We start from the raw sequence: 26,937 nt of genomic DNA on the forward strand, positions 1-26,937 counted from the left end.
ACCAATCTGTACTACTTGGAAGATCAGTAAGACTGCTGAAGCTTCAAAGGCTTCAGTTGATCAGAGCTGATAGTCAGTCATCACTCTGCCCTAAGTATTGTGGGAGAAATACATGCATCCAAATAACTAGGAGCTCTTTCTCTGTGTAATTCATTTCTTTTTATTAGTCATGGAGAGGGGCAATGTATTCTAAGAGCCAAAGTCCATACTTCTGATGGTTAGAAATCATATTTAGCAACTTGTCTAGTTTCTGAAATTTTCCCCAGGCACATTATTCTTTTACATTTATGCAGTCATAAGGGCTAGAAATGTAGGGGTGAGGGGAGTTGCATTTTACATCTCAAAGAGTTGTGCGGATGTATTAAGGGCCAAACTGGAATCACATTTCTTTTAATGTAGCCATGGAGGCCCATTAATTGAACTGAGGCAGGTGGAGTATGTTTTAACTTTTCCCAATCACATTTTCTTGATTTAAATTCTAAAACAGAAGTGAAGATCTCACCTTGTTCGGCCCTAAAATGATCTGTACTGTTAAGTGAAGCTATGACCATAATAGTGAAGAGATGATCTTGCTCAGCAGCAACTGATGTTATCAAATGACATTCATGGTTTAAGAAATGGCTAGTAAACATTCTCTTTTTCTCCCAACAGTTGTCACTGATCAGAGGAGCCTTGCCAATGTTTGAACTCGTAGAACATCAACCTTCACACTTCTCTAGTCCTGATGTTTTGAATCTTACTCCAGGTAAAACTTACCCACAGAACTTTTAAAAGAACTAAGGATTATTTCCATGCCTTTTGCGTTTCATGTTTGTTCCACCATGTGTTTGATAGCTTTAGTTTCTTCTTATACTAAGAATAAATTTTAAAAGATTGATTCTGGATGTTGCCTTGAAGAGGTAGTGGATATTTAAAAGCCCACAGAGGCTACTTTGATACTAACTAAACCCTATTAATCTGGTAACATTCCCTTGAATAAATAACTAACAAAACCAATTAAGGGCTGATTTCCATGGGTTCATTCCACTGGCTGTGATGCTTCCCCTTGGTGCAAAGAGCATTCCCCTGCTGCAGAAGCCTCTTCTGCCAATAGGATTGTCTCTTACACAAGCAGGAGGCTTCTGGCACCACTGCAAGGAATTAGACCTATGGGAGCTAACACCGAATTTTACTTTCAAATTTAGAATTTAAAATTGGAGTGAATTTTGAGCTCAACTTTGGATCGAAACTGAGAACATGACATTTGCACTTACAGTTCTAGTTTTCACAACTGTCACTCTTATGTTGATCCTGGAATCATGACGTGTTTTGCTTAAGAGGCCACTTCTTCAGTGTTTGCCTATGATTTCTAGGGTTCTTTTTCAAAGCATTTCTTGGAATCATTCATTTACCTTCGATTGACAGACCTCTAGCTTTTAAATCCTGTTTCATCTGAATTCACTATTTTTTTAATTAGAGGAAACACATCAGAAAGGTCTCTCTAAGCAAGCAGCAGTGGAATGTGTCTCACTGTCTACAGTTAGATCTGTTCCTGTGCAATCTGGGTCATTAATATAATAGTTTTATTTATATTAATGAAGGAGGGCAAACAGACTCCTATGTGTTGCTGAAGACAACACATGTGATCATCAACTCCTACTTCCATCCAAATGCTTTATCAAAGGAAAAACTAAAACTTTGTGTAGTATGGTTCACTTTACTTTTCAAGAAGAATGTAAGAAGTAGCTGAGTGCAGCATTTTTATATACCATCATCTAGAATTGTATAGTGAATATCTGTAGGGATAATGAGATCTGAACTATGTTGCCTCCATGTGTCTACTCTTGAAACCTCAGTTGAGTGAGTTTGTTGACTCTAATATCTCAGGAGTATAATCCCAGGGCCAAACTGGTAACTTCTTTTTCTCTTTGCCTTGCAGACTCATCTGATGCAGACAGACTGGAAAGATTCTTTGATTCAGAGGATGAAGACTTTGAAATCTTATCTCTTTAAAAGAAATATACCAACCATAATAAGAAGCTAACTCTGCCAATTTGTGTTGTGGGGGAGGGGAGCTCCTTGGAGAGCCTAGGGCTACCAGCTTTCATAGGTGCTTGTTGACATCCCTGCCTCCCATCCACCCCCAGCATTCTGTGCAGCCTTGGAGCAGAGTGAATTTTCTGCAGAGGGATCAAGAAACGGGTCATCATTAAGGCCTTAATAGCTTTAGTTAGGCTTTCTCAGTGCAAGAGTACCTGCAGGAAATGGATGCAGTGATTCCTAGGAGCTGAAGATTATTTTTATGCTAGCGGGCCTGAAGGCCCAGCAAAAATAATATTAAAAGCCCTTCTAGGTGCTTGATTCTTGCAAGTTCTCTCTATTATTAGGGAAATTTTACCCCATTTAGGTCTGTCTTTTTGTAGTTTGGTGTGGAAACCAGCATAATATAATGCCAGATACTGTCAGATTGCTGTCTCCCTAGTCCATCAGAACATGTTCTTTATCCATTGTGGGCATTTCATACAGGATGGAATATACCACATGCTGCCACTCCTGCTTCAGTTTATCTTACCTATAGTGCTTCCATGCAGACATATTGCTACTTTTGCGTCCTGAAATGGAGAACTATTCAATCTGTGGTGCAGGGAAGGCTTGGGCAAGTGCTTGCTCAGTGAATCGGAGGCCATTCGCAGCAGCTCCAGAAGGAAGGACGTGGCACATTAGCCAAGGGCATGGCCTTGTTAAACATAGCCTGTATTTGTTAGGTATTTTTCTATTCCGTATTTAAAAATATGGTGGCTGCTATTTAATAAAATGTGATGGTGGAAGCATCCATCACATCACTTGAACTGAAAGTACCTCTGTTTCCTCCTTTGATTCCATTTTCTTGTTTTAAGATTCTGATCATGACATCTGGAAGGCTGCATGTGAATAAAAAGCAAGTTCTTCTTAGATGACAAAACAATGATTTTAAACGCCTGCTTTGGTCAGAGCCACAGGCAGGTTCCCTTACATTCTCTCTCAAAATGCTACACAAGGTTAACTTTTTAGTTTTGTGGCGATGTTTTGCTTGTTTTTCAGACTCATGTTGTGATTCTTAGCAAGACTTCAACATAGGGCTGCAAATTTGCAACTGCCTTCTCAAAAAAGAAGTGCTTGGCAAATTCTGGCTCCCTAGGAAGGTTAACTTAACCAAGGATGGAAACTTGGATGTTGTACCCTAATTAGTAGCAGGCTCCTCTGTTTAGCAAGTTATGCAGGGCATGGCTGGATAGGACCCACCACTCCAAAAAGTGTTAGCTTCCTCTTCAAAGTTGAATTCTTTAGCACCATCGGTGGATGCTGCAGGTGGCAAAATATGTTTACAAAGCATTATTTTCTGCATTTATGAACAGCACTATCAGCCTAAAGGTGGTAGTAACCATCTATAAATCGACTGCGTACAGAAGTAATTAACCTACAAGTAGGTTTGGCTGCCTTCTTGGCTAACAGAAAGCAGAGGTTTGAACCATGATACTTATTTGTCATTATGTTTTAACTTGCTGTCTTTCTCTTGCTGGTTTTCCTCTCGATCACTGGTATTTTGGAGGGAGGGGAGGCGGAGGAAGTGGGGCTGTGCTCCATTCATCAACTGCTTTCAATTTATATCTGAATTAAAACAGGTTAAAAAAATCCTCCTGTGTTCTCATATTTATTTGTATACTGACACCGCAGACTAATTGGAAAGTTGATCAGAACTAAATTCACTATTACTGCATGTTCCTCTGTTAAAATGAAAAGCTACAGCCATTCCAAATGATCTGCCTCTGACACAAATGACATAGCATTTAGTACCAATGCTGGTATTAAATCATTATTTTTATACTTTTTATGTTTATATAATTATTGGAATTTTGCAATATCATGTACAATTCTGGTCACCACATCTCAAAAAAGATATGATAGTATAGGAAAAGGTGCATAAAAGGGCAACTAAAATGATTAAGGTGATGGAACACCTTCCCTAAGAAGAAAGGTTAAAGAGGTTCAGGGCTCCTTAGCCTGGAAAAACAATGACTGAGGGGTGACATTAGAAAAGGTAGAGAAAGAAGTACTCTCTTCCTTTCTCACAGCATAAGAACTCTTGTGCACTTGATAATGAACACTAAGCTTGAAACAGATAAAAAGGACTTATTCACCCAAACAGTAATTAACACATAGTTCACTCGTACAAGTAGTGTTTATGGGCATAAAAAGCTTCAAGAGATTACTAGATAGATCAGGTCCCCCACCCCTTTGGTTCCTGCTCACAGTATTAGACTGCACTGGGAACCCTATGTTATTCCACCAAACTGCCAATCAATATTGTCATCTGTCACGGTCCCAATGCTTCGATGTGTGGGAAGATTTTAATGTTAAATTGTGTATACCATTTTGTATGGTGTTGGGAATTGTTTTTAGGATCATTGGGGATTTTAGGATTATTATTAAGGATGTGATTTATTGTATACTGTTCTTATTCTCTTTGTGAATCGCCGCAGGCCAGCTTGCTGGGAGCAGCGGTATACAAGTTTAAATATAACTAAATAAAAAATATGGAGCAGAGATCCATCAGTAGCCACAAGATACAGATGGAACACTATGTCTTTGGCAGTGCTGCTCTGTATGCTTGGTGAGGGCTTCTGGAATTCTGGCCTTGCTGGTGGACCTCCTGATGGCACCTGGATCTTGGCCACTTGGTCCAGATAAGCCATTGGCCTGATCCAACATGGCTTCTCTTATGTTCCAATATTGAAAACAGGGTTCCAGGGACAAAATTTGCATATAAAGATGGTCACTTGCTTGTGGGGGAAAGCTGGAAAGCACTAACGTATAAATCATTCCAGACTGGATATTTCTCTAGGACAATGATCTTTTTCACATCTTGAGACTACAGGAGATGTACTAGGACCTTAGATTACCAGATGTCAATTAAGATGAGCCCGGGTGCCATGTGCCTAAAGGGACTTTGGGTTCTTTCTTCAACAGCAGCCTCCACTAATAGTAAGGTTGGCTTTTGGGGAAGTTATTTAAAAACAAATATATCTGCTCAATGTACACCACAATTTGTAAAACACAAAAAAGTATAAGTATGGTTAAACAAAGTCAAGAAATTATAATAGGCAAGATCACTTCCTTTGAAAACAGCTAAAAGCATAACAAAACATAAAATCAAGGAAGAGACACATCTAAGGATACAAGAATGAATTTTCATATATTTCATGTATGTTAGAAACAGGTAGAAACAAAGCACATAACATAGACTGGAAGAACACAGGGCAATCACAAGCAAGCTACTTTTGTGTCCTTCACAGCAGCAAACAGATCCATGCCAGAGATATACTGTTTATAATGGTCAAACGAAGGTTAAAAAAAAAGAGGTGAGCTGGAAAATTAAATAGAACTGGGGAAAAACTGTAGGTCATATAAATTGGAAGACACTTTAGAATTTTTAACTCATATGACTCTAGTAGTTTAACTAAATGTATATTATTGCTCATGTCAGCCCCTTTTATCAGACCATTAATAGCCACTAGCCACCATTCCATGTATTTTTATAAAAATTAAACAGTATACCAGGATAGCTATCAAAGAAAAGCTAAAGAGTTCTTAAGGGAACTATCATCACAAGAAAATACTGTTTTGTTATGTACAGTGATACGCTTTTTCTTCTTACATAATTCAGAATGAAAGATCTTGAAGTTGAACGGAAAGGAGTGCACTGGCCAGCCTAAAGTATTTTATCATGTGATAATTAACTTACGGATTGAGCAACAACTCTAAAATTAATTAGACAAATCATGGATGACGGGTCTATGATGTGAGACAAGTACAACAGGCCATCATACAAGGAAGTCCTTGTAAAGCCCCTCAGTATTTTCCTAGCTAGTGAGCTACCTTGGCATTCATCTATTGAAGCAAAGCAATCAGGTTCATATAGATGCATATGGAATTGGTGCAAGATTTCAAAGCTTTATACATTATTTTTCCTAAACTATCCATGTCCCTATTTCACACAAGACTTTCCCCCTTTTCGGGGGGAGAGGGATCAAATTGTGGTTAAATGACAGCAACCCGCAAGGCAAGAGACCAGAAGTAGTTTGCCATTGCCTGCCTCTGCATAGTGACCCCGGACTTCCTTGGTGGTCTTCCATCCAAATACTAACCAGGACCAACCCTAATAAGCTTTTGAAATCTGAAAAGAGAGGCTAAGCCTGGACTATCTAAATCAGGATGACTTTTTTCTTACAGAGAAGTAATATAGGTATTTTGCTTCAATCTCATTCATCTATACTCTTTGGACAGGAAAAAGCACACATTGTGAAGTGACCCTAGGTCAGCTTCATACAACTGGAAATGTTTAAGTTTAACCATCACTGGACGTTTTCCTAGATATTTTAAGCCATCGTCTCAAATACACAATGAATTTAGAAGGTATCTATGTGACTAAAAATATGTTTATTGGTCCATCACTTGCCCCTTACCACTAAAAGAATTTAAACATTTATATAAATTATTGGTTTAGAAAACAGTAGCCACTTTCTGTTGAAGCATAAGTCTCTATAAATAAGCAAGATAATCTTGGTCCAATGTTCATGCAACTGCTCCAGGAAAAGCTTGTCCAAAACTGCTTCCCAGGTAAGATCAGACTTTCTTTTACCAAACAGATAGAAGGAAGTTAGACTTTTAAAATCAAGATTCTGACAAGTCCTACTGACCTGTGTCAAGTTGAATAGGGGAGGCACTGGTTACATAAGGATTTACCCACCAAGATGAACCAGCACACCAGATCTATTTCCACAATTCTCCTATGGGTGTGTGTTGAGCCTCCTGCATGGCCTCCTCTGCAAAGGATTTAATTTCATCATGTAAATCTTCTATGTTCTTTGAGGCATCAATCACCTATATTCAAAATAACATGACAATGTTAACAAAGAAATGTCAGTGGAAGAATTCTGACTATCAAAAAGGTAATAGTGCTTGATACTGAATGTCTTATTCCTATCTAATGCTAACAAAATAAACTATTAAAATACAGAAAAATATTTTCAAATATTTTTAAATGAACCTTTGATTTTTTTTTGTAATTCTGTAAGTAAGAATAAATATTAATTGGTACTTCAGGATCAAATTAAAGACTGCTGACTCCTGTATGAACCTACCCGCCCAATACTATCATCTTCAGAGTACCAGTGTTATCTGAGAGTAGACTGATGGCAACCTGATACTGGATCTTCTCAGTCATGACCACAGAAGTGTGGAAATCCCTCTTCTATGAGGTTTATCTGCCCCCTCTATCAATGTTTTCTACCAAAGTGAAGACTTTTGATGTTTTGCATGGTGTTCCCTTCCTGTCTATTTTGAACTGCTGTTTTATTTATAGACAAGATCAAAGCCCGTCCCTAAGGACAGGTTTTGAAGGGTCCCCCTGAGGGCGGGCACTGTCCCCCCATTCTGAGTCCCCAGGGGCCTCGCTGCTTGGAGGGCCAAAGGGAAGCCATCCCCGCTTGCCCCTCACCCCCGCCTGGCTCCCAGTTTCTCCTGGGGCCTGAGGCCCCAGGGAAAGGCATCCCCGGCTGGCCTCCTCCCTGCCTGGCTCCCAGCTTCCCTGGGGGCCTCAAAGCAGGGCCACCATATCTTCGACGCGGCGGCCCTGCTTGGAGGCCCCAGGGGAATCCATCCCCAGCTGCCCCCCTTCCGGCTGAGCTCCCATCTCACCAGGTGCTGTAGTGCTGGGCCACGCTGCCATTGTTGCAGGTGCCCTTCGCTGCTGCTCTGGCCGTTGCTGTTGAGGGCCCAATCGGAAGGCGCTTCGCACCTTCGGATTGGGCCGTCACCTGACTGGTCAGAACGGCTTTCTGTCCGATTGGACCTTCACCTGGACTTAGTCCTTAGCAGATTATGAAGGAGGAACGATATTGTTATTTGTAGGCATTGTTTTTAAAGTTGATTATCCTAATAGAATGCAAATATGGAATGTTTTTTTAAAAAACTAAAAATAAACAACGGAACAATGGACTACACATGTTTTAGGTTTATCTATACTGGTTTTGCAGTTTGATCTTCATCTTCCATTTCTCATCCCCCACCCTAGATGAGAGACCAGCACAGCTTCATTCTACATCAGCCACCTCACATTGCCACAAAGCAAAATGCCACAGCTCCCAGCCCAGGGAATTGCTATGCTATCGCGCCTGGTACATTACTCTTCCAGCGTGAAAGAGTACATGGCTTGTTAAGGACAGAAGACTTATAACTATGAATTCAGCCAACAGAGTGTTATAGAATTCTGAAATAGAAAACAAGTTTTTGTTCACATCCTCTTTTAGAATTAACTTTGTCCATTTATGGTACAAGAGAGAGAGATTACTCAGAGCTGCCATTCTTTTATAGTGGTTAAGAGCAGCAGACTCTAATCTGGAGAACTGGGTTTGATTCCCCACTTCCCCACATGCAGCCAGCTGGGTGACATTGGGCTAGTTACAGTTACCTTAGCCCTGTTCTGTTAGAGCTCTCTCAGCCCCACCTACCTCACAGGGTGTCTGATGCAGGGAGAAAAAGGAAAAGGTATTTGTAAGCTGCTTTGGGACTCGTTTGGGTAGTGAAAAGTGGGGTATAAAAAAACCAGCTCTTCTCATTCTACACCACTGGTCTATGTAGTCCATTTTCTGATCTTAACACACAAGGAAACAATATGCACATAGACATCGCTATGGATGACATTATGCATACTGAAATCAATGCATTTAGAGTGGGGAGTTGGCATGTGCACCATAACCATTTATACATGATCTCTGGGCACAGAGTCTATACATAAGCAGAGTCTTATGTGTGTACAAAGTGTGCACACCTGGGCTCCATCTCCACAATCAGAAATATTCAAGAAAGCAGTGTTACCAATCAAGGGGACAAATTCTATGTTTGTACACTTTGTAATAATCATTGTGCTGTTTAGAAGTCAGAAATAACAAGTAAAGAGAGGGTGGGGTCAGCATGCTTGTGCCCACTCTCCACTGAACTGGCATTACAGTGTTTTTGTCTCAGCTTCTTCTGTTATGTCAAACTGCATTGCCTTGAAGCTGACTGACAATTTGGCAATTTCTTCATCTCAATCATTTAGGCATGCAAAACATATTAGATCCCCTCCAAGGCTGTAAATAATTAAGTCTCCTAGAAGAAATATTTTGGCTTAGAAATGCCATATAATCTATGAATTTTCCCTTACCTTCCAGTTTAAAGTCTTATCTCTCATCAAATGGTAGTAGCTCTGTAGAACTTTCTCCTGAAAAGAGCTGTCCTCATATCGTTCTTTTCCAAAGTCTCCACGTTTTGCTGCTTCAGATGTGTGAAGCTGAAGAAAGAGAATCAAGTCTGGCTTTGGAAGCCCTGCATCTGGCTGCTTACACCATTCCAGGGAGAAATTCTGAGAAAGAAAAATTAGAAGTGTAGAAAACAAGATTAATGAAGCTGGTGCAATAGAATACAAGGGCTCTAATGCTTCCCTAAGAATTGCTTTCCTAAGAATAACTTCCCTTCAGATCAATTGTTTAATAGTAAAACAGCAACCCTGATGCAATAGGGACATAAATGAATATTCATTCATGTTTCTAATATAGTTTATCTCACTTCTTTTGTGCATTTCCCCCCCTATTGTCTTAGGGTCACAGAAAAAAAATAAAAGTGGATGCCCCGACAACATCTAATGTTCTAACATTAATGTACACATTTGAAAACATAGTATGTGCAAACACTTTCAAAACAAGAGGTATGTTTAATGGATGGATGAAGTTTCTATTCGGTGAGTATCTTGAGGATATGGATTCAGGTTGGCAGTCCCACATCCAGCCCACTCCCCAACAACTACACTGGCTACCAGTTGAATTTTAGATCAGACTTAAGGTCCTGGTGATCACCTTTAAGGCCATGTGAAGTCTGGGCCCAGTGTACCTGAAGACAGTGTATCTCACTGTCTATACCCCCCAAAGAGCTTTCCATGCTGCCACTTCCAACTAGCTTGTGATTCCTGGCCCCAAAGAAGCATGTCTGACCTCAACCAGGGCCAGATCCTTCTCTGATGGAATGAGCTCCTACTTGGTGGAATGGGCTCCCAGAAGAGATCAAGGCCCTGCTTGAACTAGCACTGTTCTGCAGAGCCTGCAAAATAGAGCTCATCCACCAGGATTTAGGTTGAGGTTGACCGAATCAACATTTACTGGGCCCCCCCGAATCCCTCCCCCTGAACTGAATCCTGAACTGACCAACCTTTGGGGTCTTAGTTATATGTTAAAGTTACTACCACTACATACTGAAATGTTATCAAGCCACTATTACCACTGCCATTTATTTGATGATCTTACTGAATTATATTGTACTCATCCTGTGTTCTATGTGAGTTGTTTGGTTTAGCAGAGATGTGAGTCTGATTTCATCAGCATAGGGTAATTCAACTTATTTAATGCTACATTTTTTATTATAATTAATGTTTTCAATACCATCCAAGTCAGTGTGGTGAAAACCACATGCAACAGATACATGTGAATCTGGAGACTGTGGACTGTGACTTTTAATTCTGACACCAACCTCCTTAGCACTTGTGAAAGCCACACCAGAAAATGCGTATCTATCCACTACCAGAGTGATACCTTGATTTAGCTTCTGTTTAATTAATGGCCTAAAAGAGAAAGAAAGACAGATAAAAGCTGAAACATAACATTTTCTGTAAGATAGCATTCTCTTATAGTTTTCATTTAAGGAATTAAGGAAATCAAGCAGTTTAACTTTTGATCAAATCCCAGTTATCCAAATTAAAAATCTGCTAGTCATAGGAGAAAACTATGCCACTTTCCAGCCACCTAATTAATCTGAAACAATACTATACCTTTAGCCTCAAAACATGTAATTAAAATTCCTATGAAACAAAACACCAATGTTTTAATATCTTTTGATGGTATTTGGTGTCCAAACCCACCCACTTCCTATTAGATAATCAATGGACTGTAAATGGGGGGAAATGTAGGGAGCTCAAACACCTCTTCCTATTAAAACAATATGCTGGTTCAAAACAAAGAAACCCAGATTAGAAGCAGATACGATGATACCATGTGCATTGTATATGTAATGTATATGTCAGGATTGTAGGAATAAATCTACAATCGAAAAACTCTGTGAGAATAATTAAACTAAAATTTAGACACTAGGTTTTTTTAAATTTAAATTGATAGCTTTATCCTTGCTCAGGTAAAGACTGATATAAGAATGATTATCTGATATGTCCACAGTAGAGGAAAAGACAGAACTGCAATAATTGAGACACCTGAATACATAACGCTTTCAAACCCCAAAAGTAAATGCTTAATGCTAACTGCCTAAAACTTATCCAGATCTGCTAGTTAACAAGAATTCTCTTTACACTTGCTCCCAGCGATTAGCAGAAAAGAGTAGATGTACAGTGTGGTCCTCCAAGTTGTTTTTCTTTTCCAAATAGGAACTTATTAGCCGCCCAATTTCTGTTGTTCTCTCTGCAATAAAAATAAGACAAATTTACTACAAATAAATCCTGTTGTCTTTTCAAAATACACACATTTGTAAACATTGGCCTATATCCAGCTACACAGTTACAATGAAAAGTCAGGGACCCTTAAGTCTTTTTAGGGGGTTAGCATCTTCAACTAACTCTTCTCTCCTATTGTGGTTGCCCACTATGCACCCTTATGTTATTCGTAAACTCCACTGAACTACAGAAACAATGCAGATCTTGAAGGACACTGCACTTCCCACTTTTAATGGTGTTTAGTTAATCCTTGCAGAGTCAGTCAAAATCCTAGGGATCATACTGGTTGTAACATTACTGCTGGACAAGCGAGTTAAGCAGCTGCAAAAAAATTGTAACAACTCAGTTTAGTCCGGAAGATGATTTGGCTGATCTAACCACTTGGATCCATGCCATGGTGACCCTGACAAATGCAAAGCACTATTCATGGGCTTCTCCTCAAAGTCAACTTGGACACTCCATTAGATCAGAATGCTGCAGCTCAGTGGAGCACACATGTTACTCCTGTTCTAATCATTCCATTTGCTGCTCATCAGTTACCAAATTCAGTTCAAGGTACTGGCTGTCACATGTAAACCCTTCATGGCTTTGGACCCTAATATTTATTTATTATTTATTTATTTATCATACTTATATACCGCCCTCCCCGGAGGCTCAGGGTGGTTATCTGTGGGACCTCCTCTCCCCCATGTCAGCTTTGCTCATTTGAACAGGGCTTTTGGCAGGTGTTACCAGGCAAATATGCAATATCAACAATTGCCCATAGACATGCATTCTCAGTTCTAACCCCCACCTTAGGGGCTGATGAAGTCGAGAAAGCTCCCACTCTTCTGGAATTCTGCAAATATTGCAAAAGTGAGTAACTCAAAGAGACTCAAGGGAATGAAGAAGGGGGGAGCACCCAGAAGACAACTGGCATGCTCACATGTGTTGCCAATCATCTGATGTGAAATCAAGGAAGGCACAAGAAAATGAGTTTCTGCTTAGTGCAGAAACTTTTTTTTTTTACTGTTGAGAAACCCCTAAAACACTCTTCAGGCTTCGGGAAACTCCAGAAGTGGCAGGACCGCGCAGACTATGATCGGGAAGGATAGGTGCGCGCACACACACGGGGCCCTCCCCTTTCCACCCCTCCATGTCCATCATTGGCTATTTTGGGAGAAGGGGCGGGTAAACGTCACCATATATAGTCATATTAACCCAATAAATGTTTAACAAATTTTAAATAATTAAAATTAATTAACTCCACCACCCCCCCCTTCAGGAAACCCTTCCAAGGCCATCAAGAAACCCCAGAGTTTCCGGCAGCCCTGGCTGAGAAAGCCTGGCTAAGTGCGAGACCACGAAGCCCACCGCTGCTCAGGACCTAGGACCGGTAACCACAAGAGACATTGGAGCGGCCGCTGTCCCCTAGGACGGGCTCCATGAGGTCCGCCTGCCACGCAGCTGTTCCGGGCAGCTACGCCTGGAGCCAGGAGAGGCGGCGCGGCAAAGACAAGCCTCCGTGCTCCAGTCCCCCCTGTGCCCCCCACCGGTACCTGGGAACCGGAGGAGCTCGGCCGGGTGCCCCCCTGCCTGCAGGGCCTCCACCAGCCTCCGGCCCTGTGTGCTTTTGCCGGCTCGGTCCACTCCCTCCAGCACGATCAGCGCCCCTCGTCTGCCGGCCATGACCCGCCTCCGCTTCCACCCGAGAAGCCAGAGAGCGGGAAACAAAAAAACGGAGTCAACTCTCGCGCTTGGACGTGGCCATAAAAAGTGGTCCTCCCAGCAGCTAGAGCGGTCGTGGCGTTGCCATGGCCACCAAAGATGCAGAAGAGTTTCTGGAAGCGGCGAGAGGGGCGGTCGTTTTCAGCCCCCGCGACAGACGGGCGGGACATCAAGGCGGGCGCGTTTTCTTGAATTGAGGCGCCAGGGATTTCTTCCAGTGCAGGCTCTTGCTAACTAGGCAGGAATCGGCCCTTCCCTTCATTTTGACCGAAGCATATTTTGCTCTGGAAGAAGCCTATTTCGATTGCTGTCCTATGCCTGCTTCTCTGGGTATAAACCCCTTTGAATGCATGTGTGGTGGACTGTACTCCAAACCTATGGAAGGTAATTCTTTAGACAGCTGGAGGTGGTATTTGAAAAATTTCCCATAGCAGTATGTATCCTGCAGGTTAAGATGCTGCTTCCTACATTACCTGGGGGAGAAAGGCAAAATTAGTCCTCGAAAATTGTGTGTTGCCTTTATTGTGTGATTTTCGCAAGCATCTATTTGCTATGGCAAGCAATACTGCATATTGAAATAGTGTAAGTCAATTTTTAATTATGTGAAATCTCTTTCAAAAAAAGTAAAAGCTGTCTGACCAGCAACTGCAGTTTCAACAGTGATACCGTTGGTTCGCAGCAGAATGCGCAGGAAACTGCTTTCTACAGAGCTTGGCCTATCAAGATCAGCATTGTCTAGGGTAGCTGGCAGAAGCTTTCCCACTTCTCAGATAGATCCTTCACATTAGCTGCTACTTGATGCTAGGGATACAATCTGGGACCTTTTGTATTTATTATTTATTTACATTATTACATTATTTTATTTACAGCCCACTTTTCTAGCTGAGACTCCAGGTGGATTACACAATGTAAGTCAATGCAGTTAATGGGATGGTACATCCACTCACCCATGTAATAGAATTAGGATGCAGAATCAATTTAAAACCAATTAAAAAATTTGGAACAAAGCTGAAACAAATGAAAAGTATTTCCCCAGGTCTCTTCCAGTTTTGGAGAACCAGATGGGCTGCAGGCAGGGTGGTCAGAGTTGGAAAACGTAATATAGCAGGTGATGGAGCCCTGAGCATGCTGGTACTACATACTTACATTCTAGGGATGAGCTGTTGAGCTTTCTCAAGATCTCCCCCCCCCCAAAAAAAACAAATACCCATACCTTTCTTCCCAAACACTAACCAGAGGAATCTCAAGTCCTATATAATCAATTGTATTCCTCTATAATGTTCACATATATTAGTTTACTTAAGTGGGATCTAGCCCAACCACTCTCAGTGGGGCCACACCCTGAAAAATGGGAGTTTATGGGCCGCAAACGCGCATGCCGTGCATGCGCATTTGCGGCAGCGTATGGCACAAACATGCATGCGCAACTGCGCATGCGCGACATGCACGGCCATGCAACCGCCCTCCACACCACTGCCGGTCCGCAGCCTTAGAAAGGTTGCGGACCACTGCTCTAGATCATGAAATTTGTTAGGACTTTAAGGTACCACAGGTCTCTTATTTTATTTTGATATACTGCTTTTCGGTAGCAGAAATGCCTATTTACCCCACAATGCATATTCATTCGCTTGAAACTAAATTGTGTGTTCAGTGCAGTCTGATTACTCCTAGGTATGTGGTAGACAAGTGTGATCTTACATCACTTTTTTTGTAGGTAACCCGACCCATCAACATCTGTGGGTCCCCCTTCACAATTCCGACCTCCCTGGGAGTTCCATTAATATAGTTCCTACTGGTATTGTTCAATTGAACCAGTTACAGAAATTGTTAACTTACATCCTTGTTGAAACTGTTCATGTTGTGTTATGTAAGAACTGCTGTTTATACCTTTGATATTTAATGTATCTCATAATATTCCATGTAAACTTCCCAGAGCCTTATGGGAGGGTGGTATAAGAATCGAAGAAATAAAAATAAATAAATAAATCTTGGAAAGCAACCCTAACCACTCTAAAGAAGCCCTATTTTATTCACTGGGGCTTTCTTCCAAGAAAGTGTTTATGATCACAACCTTAAGGCTTAGGCATGGAATCCTGTGCAAGTTTACTCAGACATATATTTCCCAGTGAAATCAGAGTCCAGTAGCATCTTTAAGACCAACAAAGATTTATTCAAGGTGTGAGCAAGAGTGCTTGCACTTGAAAGCTCACGCCCTGAATAAATCTTTGTTGGTTTTAAAGGTGCTACTGGACTCTGATTTTATTGTGCTACTCCAGACCAACACAGCTACCCATTTTAATATATTTTCCAGGTAAGACTGAACTGTTAACGTGGGTCAAGGTTTATGGATTATAGATCAAAAGATGCCCAGCAGAACTAGTATATGTATCTTGGTACTTTAAGCCGTTTTGTTTCCCCAAAGTGATTTATGAGGGCCAAACAATATGGTCAGTTGGAGGCTATGTAAATCTAGGAACTTTTACGCAAGGGGGTAGATGTTGAGGGGGCGGGAAGACCGAGCAAAAACCGAGCATGCCTCTTACACTGAGCCTCCTGCGAGCTGCTTTTCACTAAATATAGCACCCAGCGGGGAAAAGAGCCACATGCGCCCGCCCCTTAACGCCCAAGTGTTTGATAGGAAGTTCGGAGCAGGCGCGTCTCCTCCGGCGGAAGGCCAGGCGCCTTGACCCCGGTGTGGTCCCCAGTGCGCCCACCCCCAAATTTATATGCGCCCGCTGCTCAGCCAATCGGCAAGGACACCTCATGACTATGGAATAAGAGGCGCCCGGCCATTGCGAAGCCGCCCGGGTGACAGCGGCGAGTTCGGGCCGGCGGGTGGGCGTTGGCTGGCGCGGGATGGCGGCGGCCGCCTTGTACTTGGAGCACTACCTGGACAGTGAGTGACCGCGGCGCTATGGGAGAGGCCACTCGGGACGGCCCGAGGGGGGGGGGGAGTGGCGGGAGACCAATTGCATTTGCGTCAGAGACGGGGGGGGGCACGAGCGAGGTTTCGTGCTGCGTCATTATTACGCGTAGGGACGGGTCGCGGCGCCGCGAGCGGGTGCCTAGAGCTGCAGCTACCGCCCTTGGCCAGCAGGGACCGCTTCTGGCCTGCCGCCAGTCAAGCCACCTGTCCAGGGCAGTCGTAAACATACCCGCTCCCCGGGCCATTGACTCTCTTCTGGCAAACTTCCGCCCTACTCCTTTTAGCAGGTGCGTGACCTGTATGCATTCCGGGGGGGGGGGGAGCTTCGGCAGAGGGGGACAAGTTCTCGTGGTCAACCACATGAGTTGATGTCTTGCAACAGTTGCAGGTTCTCCCAACTGCATCAGAAGGGTTCCTCCTAAGCCTGTCCTTCCATGCCTGATAAAAATGAGCAAACATAGAACAGACTCTTACCAGATGCAGGATTAGAAAATGCAGACTGCAAAGTTTGAGGTGCAGAGATCTTCAGGAAGTACAAAGAATGGTGGCAGGAAGATACTTGCAATGGCATCCTAAGCAGAGTTATGCCTTTCTAAGTGGCATTTAAAGCTGCAGTTCTGCTTAGGATGTCACTGCTAAACTTTGGCTTTTAGGCCATCATCAGAATGGTGCAGTCTCATGCTCTCTGACCCAGCAATATCTGCTTCCTAGTTTTTTGTGCTAGTGCAGCTGAGGATATTAGCTGGTTGGTAAAACCATACGCAATATAAGGAGCAAGTGGTTGGCAGTGGCTGACATGGTTGCTGGCAAGGCTTATACGTTTGTGTAAGCTACAGTTGGCTAGATATGTTGTATTGACTGCAGTCCTCTGCTTCTGCATTTTAGGCATCGAAAACCTCCCCTGTGAGCTCCAGAGAAACTTCCAACTTATGCGTGAACTGGATCAGAGAACAGAAGGTATGGTAAACGTATCAGGTCACTAATCTTATGTGTTGTGCTGTGCTCAAATTAAGAGTTGCACAGAACTGAATGAATGAGTATTCCTGAACTTGTTTGTCAAAGCAAAAGTTAGAAGCAACCAATAGTGAAGGTCCTTCACTTCCTGACCCAGTCGTTCCCATGCAGTTTGTGGATGAGAGAGAACAAGCGTAAGTGAGGAGCATCTCCAGCTTCAGTTGTCTGCCAAACTTTGACATGATGGCATGACTTCATTCTGGCTCAGCTTTTGAGTCAGATACAGATCAGATGTGGATTTGCTAACTTTATTGTATTACTAAGCATCCAAAACTGTGGTATCTTCAGTCTCATGCTAAGATTTTGTCTGCATGCCAAAGAAATGATTGCTGGTCAGTTGGGGAGTCAGGAGATAGGTTACGTTTTTTTAGAAGCATATTAAAATGATAACATGAGCAATAACAGTAAACTAGCAATGAGCTGGTCTGGTGTAATGGTTAAGGTATTGGAGTAGGATTTGGGGGATCCAGGTTCCATTGTCATGGAAGCTTGGTGAGTAAATATAGGCCTATTGTGTATTTTCAGTACAACCCACTTTATGAGTAGGTTGCCATGAGGCTGAAATGGGGAGTATTAACTGTGTTTGCTTCCCTGCACTCCTTGGAAGAAGTGAGGGATAATAAAGGTTAGATAGATAATTAGGATGTATAATGGGTATTCAAACAATGGGGGAAGGGAGGTCAAAGTCAAAATTATCAAATTTAGAGACTCAGAAGGGGGGAAATAAGCAGCTTTTCATAGTGTTAGTAAAGCATATTTCCTTGTAGCATTACAAATGTAAATTTGTGGTTTAAAATCTCTGTGGAGAGATGGTTCTTTCATGTCTGCTCAAACTGTTGTTTTCTAAACCATGCAACATGATCCTAGATGAGTTCACTCAGAAAAAAGTCTGATAGAAGTCAGTGGGATTTATTATCTAATCAATGTGCCCAGAATTGCAACTTCCCTTTCTTACACATACCTTTTCCTTTGCCCTTCAGACAAGAAGGCAGAAATTGACACTCTTGCAGCCCAGTACATTTCAACTGTGAGGAATCTGACCTCAGAGCAACGGGTGGAAATTCTGCAGAAGATTCAGAATGCTTACACAAAATGTAAAGAATACAGCGATGATAAGGTGCAACTGGCAATGCAGACCTATGAGATGGTAAGATCAGACAGATGTAATTCTATGCAATGAATAAGCCAACCTTGGTGCTTTTAACTTTTCTCATGCCTACTATAGTCATTTGTGTCACGAAGAGGGAGTCTTTTTGCATATTTAGTAGTTGTGGGCTGACAAGGGTGTTCTATTATGCAGGCTAACACTATATATTCTCCCCCCCACCCCCAAAAACCTTCAGAATTGGACTGGATTTGTGCTCTGTACATGGCTGTGATCTTTCCCTTTAAATCTTTTACTGTCTGGGAGCAACAGGGTAAAAATAGACATTAAAGGTAGAATGTCAGATATTGTCAACCAATTGGGTTTGCAGGCTGCACATTTATCAGAATTCTCTATGAAGCTACATACTCTAAAATGAGCTTATGTATTTAATTATTCTTGCCTTTATATACTGCCCTTCCGCAGCAGTATTATGACTGTTATGTTGTGACTGTTACATTGGAGGTATTAGTAATTTGGTGTCAGGCAGTTCTAAACCCTGACCACTTTAAGGTTCTGGAGGATGGAATACAGTGCAGTCCTAAGCACAGTTACACCCATTTGAGCTCATGGATTTAGCAGAGTTAAACTCTTCTTCGAACTGCACTGATACAGACCTTCTTGGTAGTAAAGAAAAATAGTTTGTATGGAGAGAAGCTGATTTCCTGTTCTTCTCTGATAGAAACTACCTGCAAGAGACATATTTGTATTGGTCATGGAATCTCTGTACAGTCAGCTATCACCCAAGGCTAAAGTCCCTCTCCTGCTTGCTTTTGGCTAATATAGGCAAGTTGGCTGGCATATAAGGGTGACTAATACTGGAGAAGTGTCTGAGTATGAATTACCGTATATATGACAATTCATTTAGCTGTGAATCTTCTGGCTGCCAGAAGTTGTTTATGAGGATGTTATATACCTGCTAGTTTCCCTCTTTTGCAGGTAGACAAGCACATTCGTCGTCTGGATGCTGACTTGGCACGATTTGAAGCTGACTTGAAGGATAAGCTGGAAGGCAGTGATCTTGAAATACCTGGAATGCAAACTCTGAAAAGTGAGTTTATTTGGGACCAGTTTGTTCTCATAATGAGGAATTCCTTCTGACCTGAAATGTTTTTTATGGTGTCTGTTTCTCGGCTTATACCCTGCCTTTCTTTTCCAGTGGGACGTTCCCCCCCTAATGCTTCCCAGAGAGGTTTTACTATAGAAAGCATATCTAGACACACGCCAGGGAACAAGGGGGGAGGGAAGTAAGGGAAGTTTGACTGAAATAGGCCGTATGTTTTGTTACTTTTAACATCCTTAACATTGACATATACTGTTTGATGCCCTGTACACACAACATATGTGGGGACAGTCTGCAGGCCTTGCTCCCCTGTTCATGACCAAGAGTGATTGGCTGAGTGTTCTCCTATGTCTGTGTATCCCTGGCACATGGGCACAATGACTGCATGCATATAAGCTGTATATGCACAAGGATCTGTATACCAAGGATGGATCATAATGTTAATTCGCCTTGTATGTGTGTGGATAGGTGGAATAAACTTGCTTGGTTGCAACTGGGGGCAAAACTTTCTCCCCCTCTAAGCACATTGGCCCTGTCCACAGATACGTAATCTGTACAGGGTAAAGTGGCTTTGGGGGATTGAGAAGAAGGATACATTAATAATGGGGGTCCATTTTGCTGATTTCTTTGGTATAATAAAGTCTGGAAGCATGCATGTAAAAAAAAACCCATTAAGAGTCGTATTTTCTTTGTTAATGGCATTTTGAGTGGTATAAAAACACAGAAGTGGTTTCTTTGCTTACCATATGGGTAACCAGAAATAGTTGTCTTTCAGAGGGGCGAACTCCAAAAGACAAAAAAAGTTCCCGGGGTCGAGGCCGGCGAATGTCAGAGGAAGATGTTCCAGTAAAAAAGAAACCAAAACGAAGGTACAGTTCAGTGGCTGTGATTGACACTTTGCTTAAGAGCTGTCTCAGTGATTTCATTAGCTCATACATGAAAGTTTATGGGCTGCCATTAAATAAGAGCCCAAACATTCAGTATCTATGAAAATACAGTATAAATTATTACTATTAAATAAAACAAGCCAATGTGACCCTTTTGAGGCCTCTCCTAAGTGCACAGTTTTAATTCTCAGAGTAGCTTTCCTTTAATTATATTTTGCTTTTTCATAGCCATAGCTGCTATATGCTTTTGCTGTTGTTTTTATTTACTACTTGATTGAAGTGCTTATATTGAGATTGCAATGTTGGTACTGATGTTCACATTAATTTAATTTTTTTTCTCTTGGATATTTTTTGCGTTTTACTAGCAGTGATCATTTATATTGCTCTATTTCTGCTGAGAACATCAGTTGGATACCTCTTCCTGATAAACAGGATGTATTAGAATCATAGAATCATAGAGTTGGAAGGGGCCATACAGGCCATCTAGTCCAACCTAAGCATCCTAAAATTTTTGAAGTCTTGAAGGAGCTTCACATTATAATTCTGTTTTTAAATGTCAGCTTCTACAGATTTTCCCCTTTTCTCACTCCCTTATGTTTTTGTTAGTTTGTATTCAACATGATTTCATCTGAATTTTGTCTTCTTCCATAGCAGCTTGATCATCCATTTCTGCTCTTCAGACTGCCCATGAATGTACTTTGAAACTACCAATAGTCACTGGGATTTACTCAGTATTCATTTGTATTGATTCTATTGCAGATCTGAATTAGCTGAAACCATCCTCACAGTTCATCCTTCAGATGTCCTGGACATGCCAGTGGATCCCAATGAGCCCACGTACTGTTTGTGCCACCAAGTATCCTATGGAGAAATGATTGGCTGTGACAATCCAGATGTAAGTTTTGAGATCTCAAGAATACATCCTGGGCCAGGCCTGCTGCCATTCCCCATCCCCAGGCGAACTCTATTCTAAAATACTTCCCTCTGAACAACATTACCTGCTTAAGAGCTAGATCCTGGTTGATGGTGCTGTATATCTAATGCAGAATCATATAGTGAGAAAGGTGTACCAGTAAAGTTCTGCATCTGGGTCAGAAAAATGAAAAGTATGCCTACTGGATGGGGGATTTGCTTCTAGGTAACACTGTGTGTGAACGAGACCTTGGGGTACTTGTGGACTGTAAACTAAACATGAGCAGGCAGTGTGATGCAGCGGTAAAAAAGGCAAATGCCATTTTGGGCTGTATCAACAGGGGCATCACATCAAAATCACAAGATGTCATAGTCCCATTGTATACGGCACTGGTTAGACCACACCTGGAGTACTGTGTGCAGTTCTGGAGGCCTCATTTCAAGAAGGACGTAGATAAAATTGAAAGGGTACAGAGGAGAGCGACGAGGATGATCTGGGGCCAAGGGACCAAGCCCTATGAAGATAGGTTGAGGGACTTGGGAATGTTCAGCCTGGAGAAAAGGAGGTTGAGAGGGGACATTATAGCCCTCTTTAAGTATTTGAAAGGTTGTCATTTGGAGGAGGGCAGGATGCTGTTCCCATTGGCTGCAGAGGAAAGGACACGCAGTAATGGATTTAAACTACAAGTACAACGATATAGGCTAGATATCAGGAAAAAAAATTTCACAGTCAGAGTAGTTCAGCAGTGGAATAGGCTGCCTAAGGAGGTGGTGAGCTCCCCCTCACTGGCAGTCTTCAAGCAAAGGTTGGATACACACTTTTCTTGGATGCTTTAGGATGCTTTGGGCTGATCCTGCATTGAGCAGGGGGTTGGACTAGATGACCTGTATGGCCCCTTCCAACTCTATGATTCTATGAGATTTCAGTTTTTCGCCACCATGATCGGAACACCCGAGCTGGTGGCGACAGGGCTTCAGGGAAAATCCCCTATTACGTTCGATGTCGCTACCATCCCGGGCGCCACCAAGCCCAGGCCCTTGGAAGACCCTACCATCATGCAGTGGAGGCCCCATGCCCCCAATCCCCATCACCGCTGCCACCACTTCAATGTGCTCCCGGCACTTCCAGCCCTGCATTGTATGACCGTGGCCATTGCACCAGGGCAGCTGGTGTGTGCTGGGGGACCTCCTCACCCATGCATACATGGGGGATGGCGGAGCTTTTTGCCCTGCCACAATGGCACGGTGGCAGCCCGGCATAGATGCCACCATGCATACTAGGTCCATGTCTAGATAGCTGTAGAAAAAAGCAAAACTAGGACCTCTTTGTTTCTATTTCAGTTCATGCTCTTCAGATCCCACTTATGGAGGTTGCCTCTGGCATTTTCCCTTCTGATAATGAATTTTCTGATAGCAGGGGAATTTTTTTTAAATTCCACAATAGATTATTGTAGCAATGGTGGGCGCTAGTCAAGATCCAGGGCAAGACTCACACAACCCAAAGCTTAGTCCAGGGCTCTTTAGTAGTTTGGGGCTGGATCAGGTTGTACATTGTATAAGTAGGGTTGCTCGATGCGCAACCTGACAAAATGGGATCTAATGCACAAAAGCTTATGCCCTGGCTTATGCTATGATAAATGTGCTAGTCTTTAAAACTTCTGTTTAAGTTCTATATGAAAAAATAATAGTCATTTTTTTTTCTTTCCCCACTACTTAGTGTCCAATTGAATGGTTTCATTTTGCTTGTGTGGATCTCACCACCAAACCTAAAGGGAAATGGTAGGTATGACCTTTTAAACTTTGCGCTTACTTTTTTAGGGTGTTTTACTTTTGCAGATGAATTGCAAGTGAATTCAGTACTGTAGTCCTGGCATTTTGATTCAGGATTTTGTTGTTGTTGCAAGGTTTTAAACCAGACTTTGAATATTTTAAAAGCTGTACCACCAAATCAACATAATATATTTTGAAGGTGAGCAGCTAATGTGTAGATGTGTGGTAGAAATTGTGATTGTAAAGAAAGAAACAGAAGAATTAAAGCACAGCAGAGGGTTGTTGCATGGTACGTGCATGAGAAGAAGAGATTCTTCAGGTTGAAATTGCGAATAGTCTGTGATCTTCGTTTATACACACTCAAAACTACCTTCAGAATTTATTTAGTAGGCTGAGAGTATATTTCAGAGTTGGCTGTTACACAGATCCTGACTACAATCCAGTCTTTTACAAGTTTTATACCCCACTGACTGTACATTAATTTTTAAAAGATGAAAATTGTACTCCATTGTTCATTTTATGTATATGAGGAATGTACACATAAGCATGTTAACAATTAGAAAAATGCACAGAATTCCTAGTTGGCAAGAAACAACATGGGTTGTGAAGGAGAAATGGAGGGCATCAGTTAGTCCATCCTAAATGTGTGAAAAACTTTCAAAGTATTATATTCTAATCTGACTTAAACATTGTACTTTGCTGTCCTTAGGTATTGTCCTCGCTGTGTTCAGGAGAAGAAAAAGAAGTAGAAACGATAGGGAAAGAGAAAGTTTAATATATTCCCATGTATTGCAATATTTTATTTGTACTGACCCATCTTCTTGTTTGATTTAGTATTTAACTGTTTAGTGGCCAGTTATAGTTTTGCATAAATGGCGCTACCCTCATGAAGAAAGGAAGATCTGGAGAAAACTCACTTCAGTGATTCCCCACCACCACCTCTCCGGTTATACTTCCATAGCAGTGTAACCAATGTAATGAAGTACTAAGGGTAGCCCTGCACTGGAATATTTGCACATACACTAAAGTCTGTTAACTTGGCTATGGAGTTGCAGGTGAAGAAAATAAATACCATAGTTATTGAAGCATAGTCATTCTGCACAACATTTATGAAGGATTTTAAAACTAACCATCTTTCCAAACCTTATAGCTGCTGACAAAGAGGTAGATAATTGTTTTATGTTGTCCTAGAGTGCAGTTTTGCTCCTTCAGAGGAAAACTGTAAGGCAGTGATTTTTTTTACATTATACCCCTCATCTCAAGGAAAAATAACCTATGTTGGTTAAATATTGTTCCATGAGTAAACTTCAGGAGGTTTATACCAGTTCTCATTGCTTTTTATTTGTGCCTTTGGCCTTTATACTGTTCCCACTGAAACCATATATGGTAAATAAGAAATGCTTAATAAAGGCAAGTTATCAAAAAGGAGATCCTAATAGAAGTATAATATGATTTATTAATGAAACAATCATAACATTTAATTTTCATTGATAAAACAGCTGTTGAAGATAAGAAATTGGGAGGATCAGCTTTAAGAGAACAGTTTTGAGAAAAGAGACATTTATGTTACAGCCTAGCAGCCAAACTTTCTGATGTCATGTATTGTAAAACTTCTGGGATATAAGTTTGCTGAGATACTTTCCAGTAGAAACTATAAAACTTGGTATCCAAGTATCTTAGGTTGAAAGCAGGCAATCATTTTTTTCCAGGTAGTTGTAAATGACATGTTAGAGCCATCATTGCTCGTGGTGTATACACTCCAACCACTATAATATCTGGTCAAACAGAATGTACAGGTGTTTGCAGTGTTTCAGAAACCTTACTCATTCTGTTTCGCTGTGGTTAATGATGACTTTTGTCAGTGCACTTCAACTATCTTAAAACATCAGCTTTTGGAAATAGAGAAATAGCATTTCTGTAATAACAGGCAGTTCTTCCTGTGTTTGTATTGTGAGATGCACATGGTTTTTGGCATATGAGCACAATAACCAAAATATAACAGTCCTCTGGAGAGAGAAAGCTATTCTAGCTATTGCAGCTAGAGTGCAGAGTTGGTTAAGAGCTCCTTTAAACCTCCATCATAATGTGGTGGCTTATGTTCCTTGCAAGCCACAGAACATAAAAGGAAGAATGAATTGTGTAGTCGACAACTGAAGCTTTAAAATGCTGAAAGAAGGTGGCTTGCATTTTGTTATTAAAGAATGAAGTCCATTCTTCACATCAGACTTCTTTATATCCAGCTTTTTAGCAGATAATGTAATTCAATTAAAGTTTTTGTTTGTATCACTTAGGTTTGATATGGCTGCATTTTTGTTTGTTCATGTATTCAGATTTTTAATGCTGTCATAAGATGTAGATTGCAAAACTACCCTTTGCTTTATAATTTTCTGTTTTCAGGGCAAATATTTACATAAATACATTGCAATTTTGAAATAGTTATCCTCTTATATCCTCTGCATAAGAATGGAACAGAACATGATACCCACTCAGTCATGATGAACAGTATAACAGTGGCACCTTTAAGACCAACAAAGTTCTGCTACTTCAGACCAGCACGCCTACTACCCACCCACATCTATACCTTCCATAAAGGTATAACAGAGCGCATATTTCCCTCTCATAAGGAAGATTTTCCTCCCTAATGTCTTATGCCACACATATTCATTTAAGATGAGTCTCTTGACCCCTGCTTAGTTTACATGAAAATAGGCCAGCATAAATCCACTTGCCATATATTGTGGTCTTCCACAGAGACACCAAAAATTTTTTATTGAACATAGTGGGCCATCATAAATGGTTGAAGGGTTGTGTTTAGCATGATGGCTTGCTGTATGGGTCTGTTTCAAGTTTATAGTCGTAGGATTGCTTTTTAAAAGAGGGTAAACCTTTTCACCTCCCCCCTTTGAATAGTTAGCAAATAACATTCCTGGCTCTTCACATGCTAGATCAAGGCAGTATTAGGTTCAACTTTAGCATCAATGACTTTCAAGATTTATTTGTTCAAGTTATGCTAAGTTTTAATTAACAGGTTGACTCAATCTCTAGATGTGTTATTTGATAAGCAATTAATGCTGCTATCTAACTAGGTAGAACAAGCTGGACTGTTACTTTACCATAAACTAAAAATAATATGTATTAGACCTGTGGAATTAAATATTTTTTCTTTGGGGAGACTACATAATAGTGCAGGTTTTTTCTTATTAAACTTGCGGCCTAGTTTCTAAAAAAATTTTTTTAGAATAATACTATAGTATTGGATTGAACAATACAGATGCTACAAGTAAATAGCACTACCTTTGAGGTAATTTATCAACCAGTTCATATTTTTCAGTTTTAAAGTTCACATTGATTTATGAACAGTCCTGTTGATTCTGACTTACAGAGAGTTTGTTCTCCTGAATTTTGAATGTATCTTGTTTAATAGTTTGTTAGGATTTGGAATAAAGGTGACAATTTAGTATGTTAACTTTTGTGAAAGTCAGACCACACCCCCGTTGATGGTTCACTATGACCATACTTCTTTGTCGAAGGAATTAAAATGTTTAAGTGGAAGAGAATATTAGAAATCTTTTTATTAAAATGTGAGATGTATATCTGTATTTTTGATCATGTTATAGATATAATAGGTATATTGTTATAAATAAAGTATTTTTGGAAACAAACATGTCATTTTCATTTTAATTGTTTCTGAGATTGTTTTGTGCACAGTGCTTGACTACTTTGCTTATATAATATGTGGTAAACTACCAAACCTTCCAAGCAAGCTGCTACAATCTAACAAGGATAATGCACTGCATTTATTCTTTGGAATATATTGAGCAGCATTTTTCACAATACGTTAGGTGTACATTAACATGTTTTAAGGGCCATCTTACACAAAATACAGATCTCCCTAAGCATGTTGGATCACCTCAGGGGTAGTCAAACTGTGGCCCTCCAGATGTCCATGGACTACAATTCCCATGA

At 41.1% G+C, this 26,937-nt stretch overlaps 3 protein-coding genes across 6 annotated transcripts in view; 2 read left to right on the forward strand and 1 right to left on the reverse strand.

Annotated features, from left to right (window-relative positions):
* Positions 1-2,828, forward strand: part of ATG4B (autophagy related 4B cysteine peptidase) — a 20,990-nt gene extending 18,162 nt beyond the window's left edge. Inside the window, exons 12-13 of the mRNA XM_077349053.1 lie at positions 652-745; positions 1,919-2,828. Of these exons, the coding sequence (XP_077205168.1) occupies positions 652-745; positions 1,919-1,992 (168 nt within the window). The 3' untranslated portion in view covers positions 1,993-2,828. The remainder of the gene's footprint in view (positions 1-651; positions 746-1,918) is intronic.
* Positions 1-13,286, reverse strand: part of DTYMK (deoxythymidylate kinase) — a 27,335-nt gene extending 14,049 nt beyond the window's left edge. The window contains exons 1-5 of one of the 2 annotated variants that reach the window (XR_013233513.1): positions 13,087-13,286; positions 11,408-11,516; positions 10,579-10,669; positions 9,224-9,421; positions 6,717-6,900 (exon numbers count right to left, since the gene is read on the reverse strand). Coding sequence is in view for 1 of the 2 variants with exons in the window: in XM_077349057.1 (XP_077205172.1) it covers positions 6,790-6,900; positions 9,224-9,421; positions 10,579-10,669; positions 11,408-11,516; positions 13,087-13,216 (639 nt within the window). In the remaining variant the exon portion in view is untranslated. Of the gene's footprint in view, positions 1-5,187; positions 6,901-9,223; positions 9,422-10,578; positions 10,670-11,407; positions 11,517-13,086 lie in introns of those variants that run through there. The other variant, XM_077349057.1, reaches the window with a different exon arrangement.
* A 97-nt stretch (positions 13,287-13,383) lies between these two features.
* Positions 13,384-25,137, forward strand: ING5 (inhibitor of growth family member 5). 3 transcript variants are annotated; one of them, XM_077349054.1, is made up of 8 exons: positions 13,384-13,639; positions 17,067-17,138; positions 18,176-18,342; positions 19,279-19,390; positions 20,178-20,271; positions 21,049-21,184; positions 22,919-22,980; positions 23,681-25,137. In XM_077349054.1, the coding sequence occupies exons 1-8, from the start codon at positions 13,570-13,572 to the stop codon at positions 23,718-23,720; spliced, it is 753 nt and encodes a 250-aa protein (XP_077205169.1). In that variant the 5' UTR covers positions 13,384-13,569; the 3' UTR covers positions 23,721-25,137. The 3 variants fall into 3 exon arrangements, with proteins under 3 accessions (XP_077205169.1, XP_077205170.1, XP_077205171.1); XM_077349055.1 differs by lacking the exon at positions 13,384-13,639 and adding an exon at positions 15,904-16,151; XM_077349056.1 differs by lacking the exon at positions 13,384-13,639 and adding an exon at positions 16,308-16,468.
* The last annotated feature ends 1,800 nt before the right edge of the window (positions 25,138-26,937 follow it).

Source organism: Paroedura picta, chromosome 8 (genome assembly GCF_049243985.1).
Source record: "Paroedura picta isolate Pp20150507F chromosome 8, Ppicta_v3.0, whole genome shotgun sequence".
Classification (NCBI taxonomy): Eukaryota; Metazoa; Chordata; class Lepidosauria; order Squamata; family Gekkonidae; genus Paroedura; species Paroedura picta.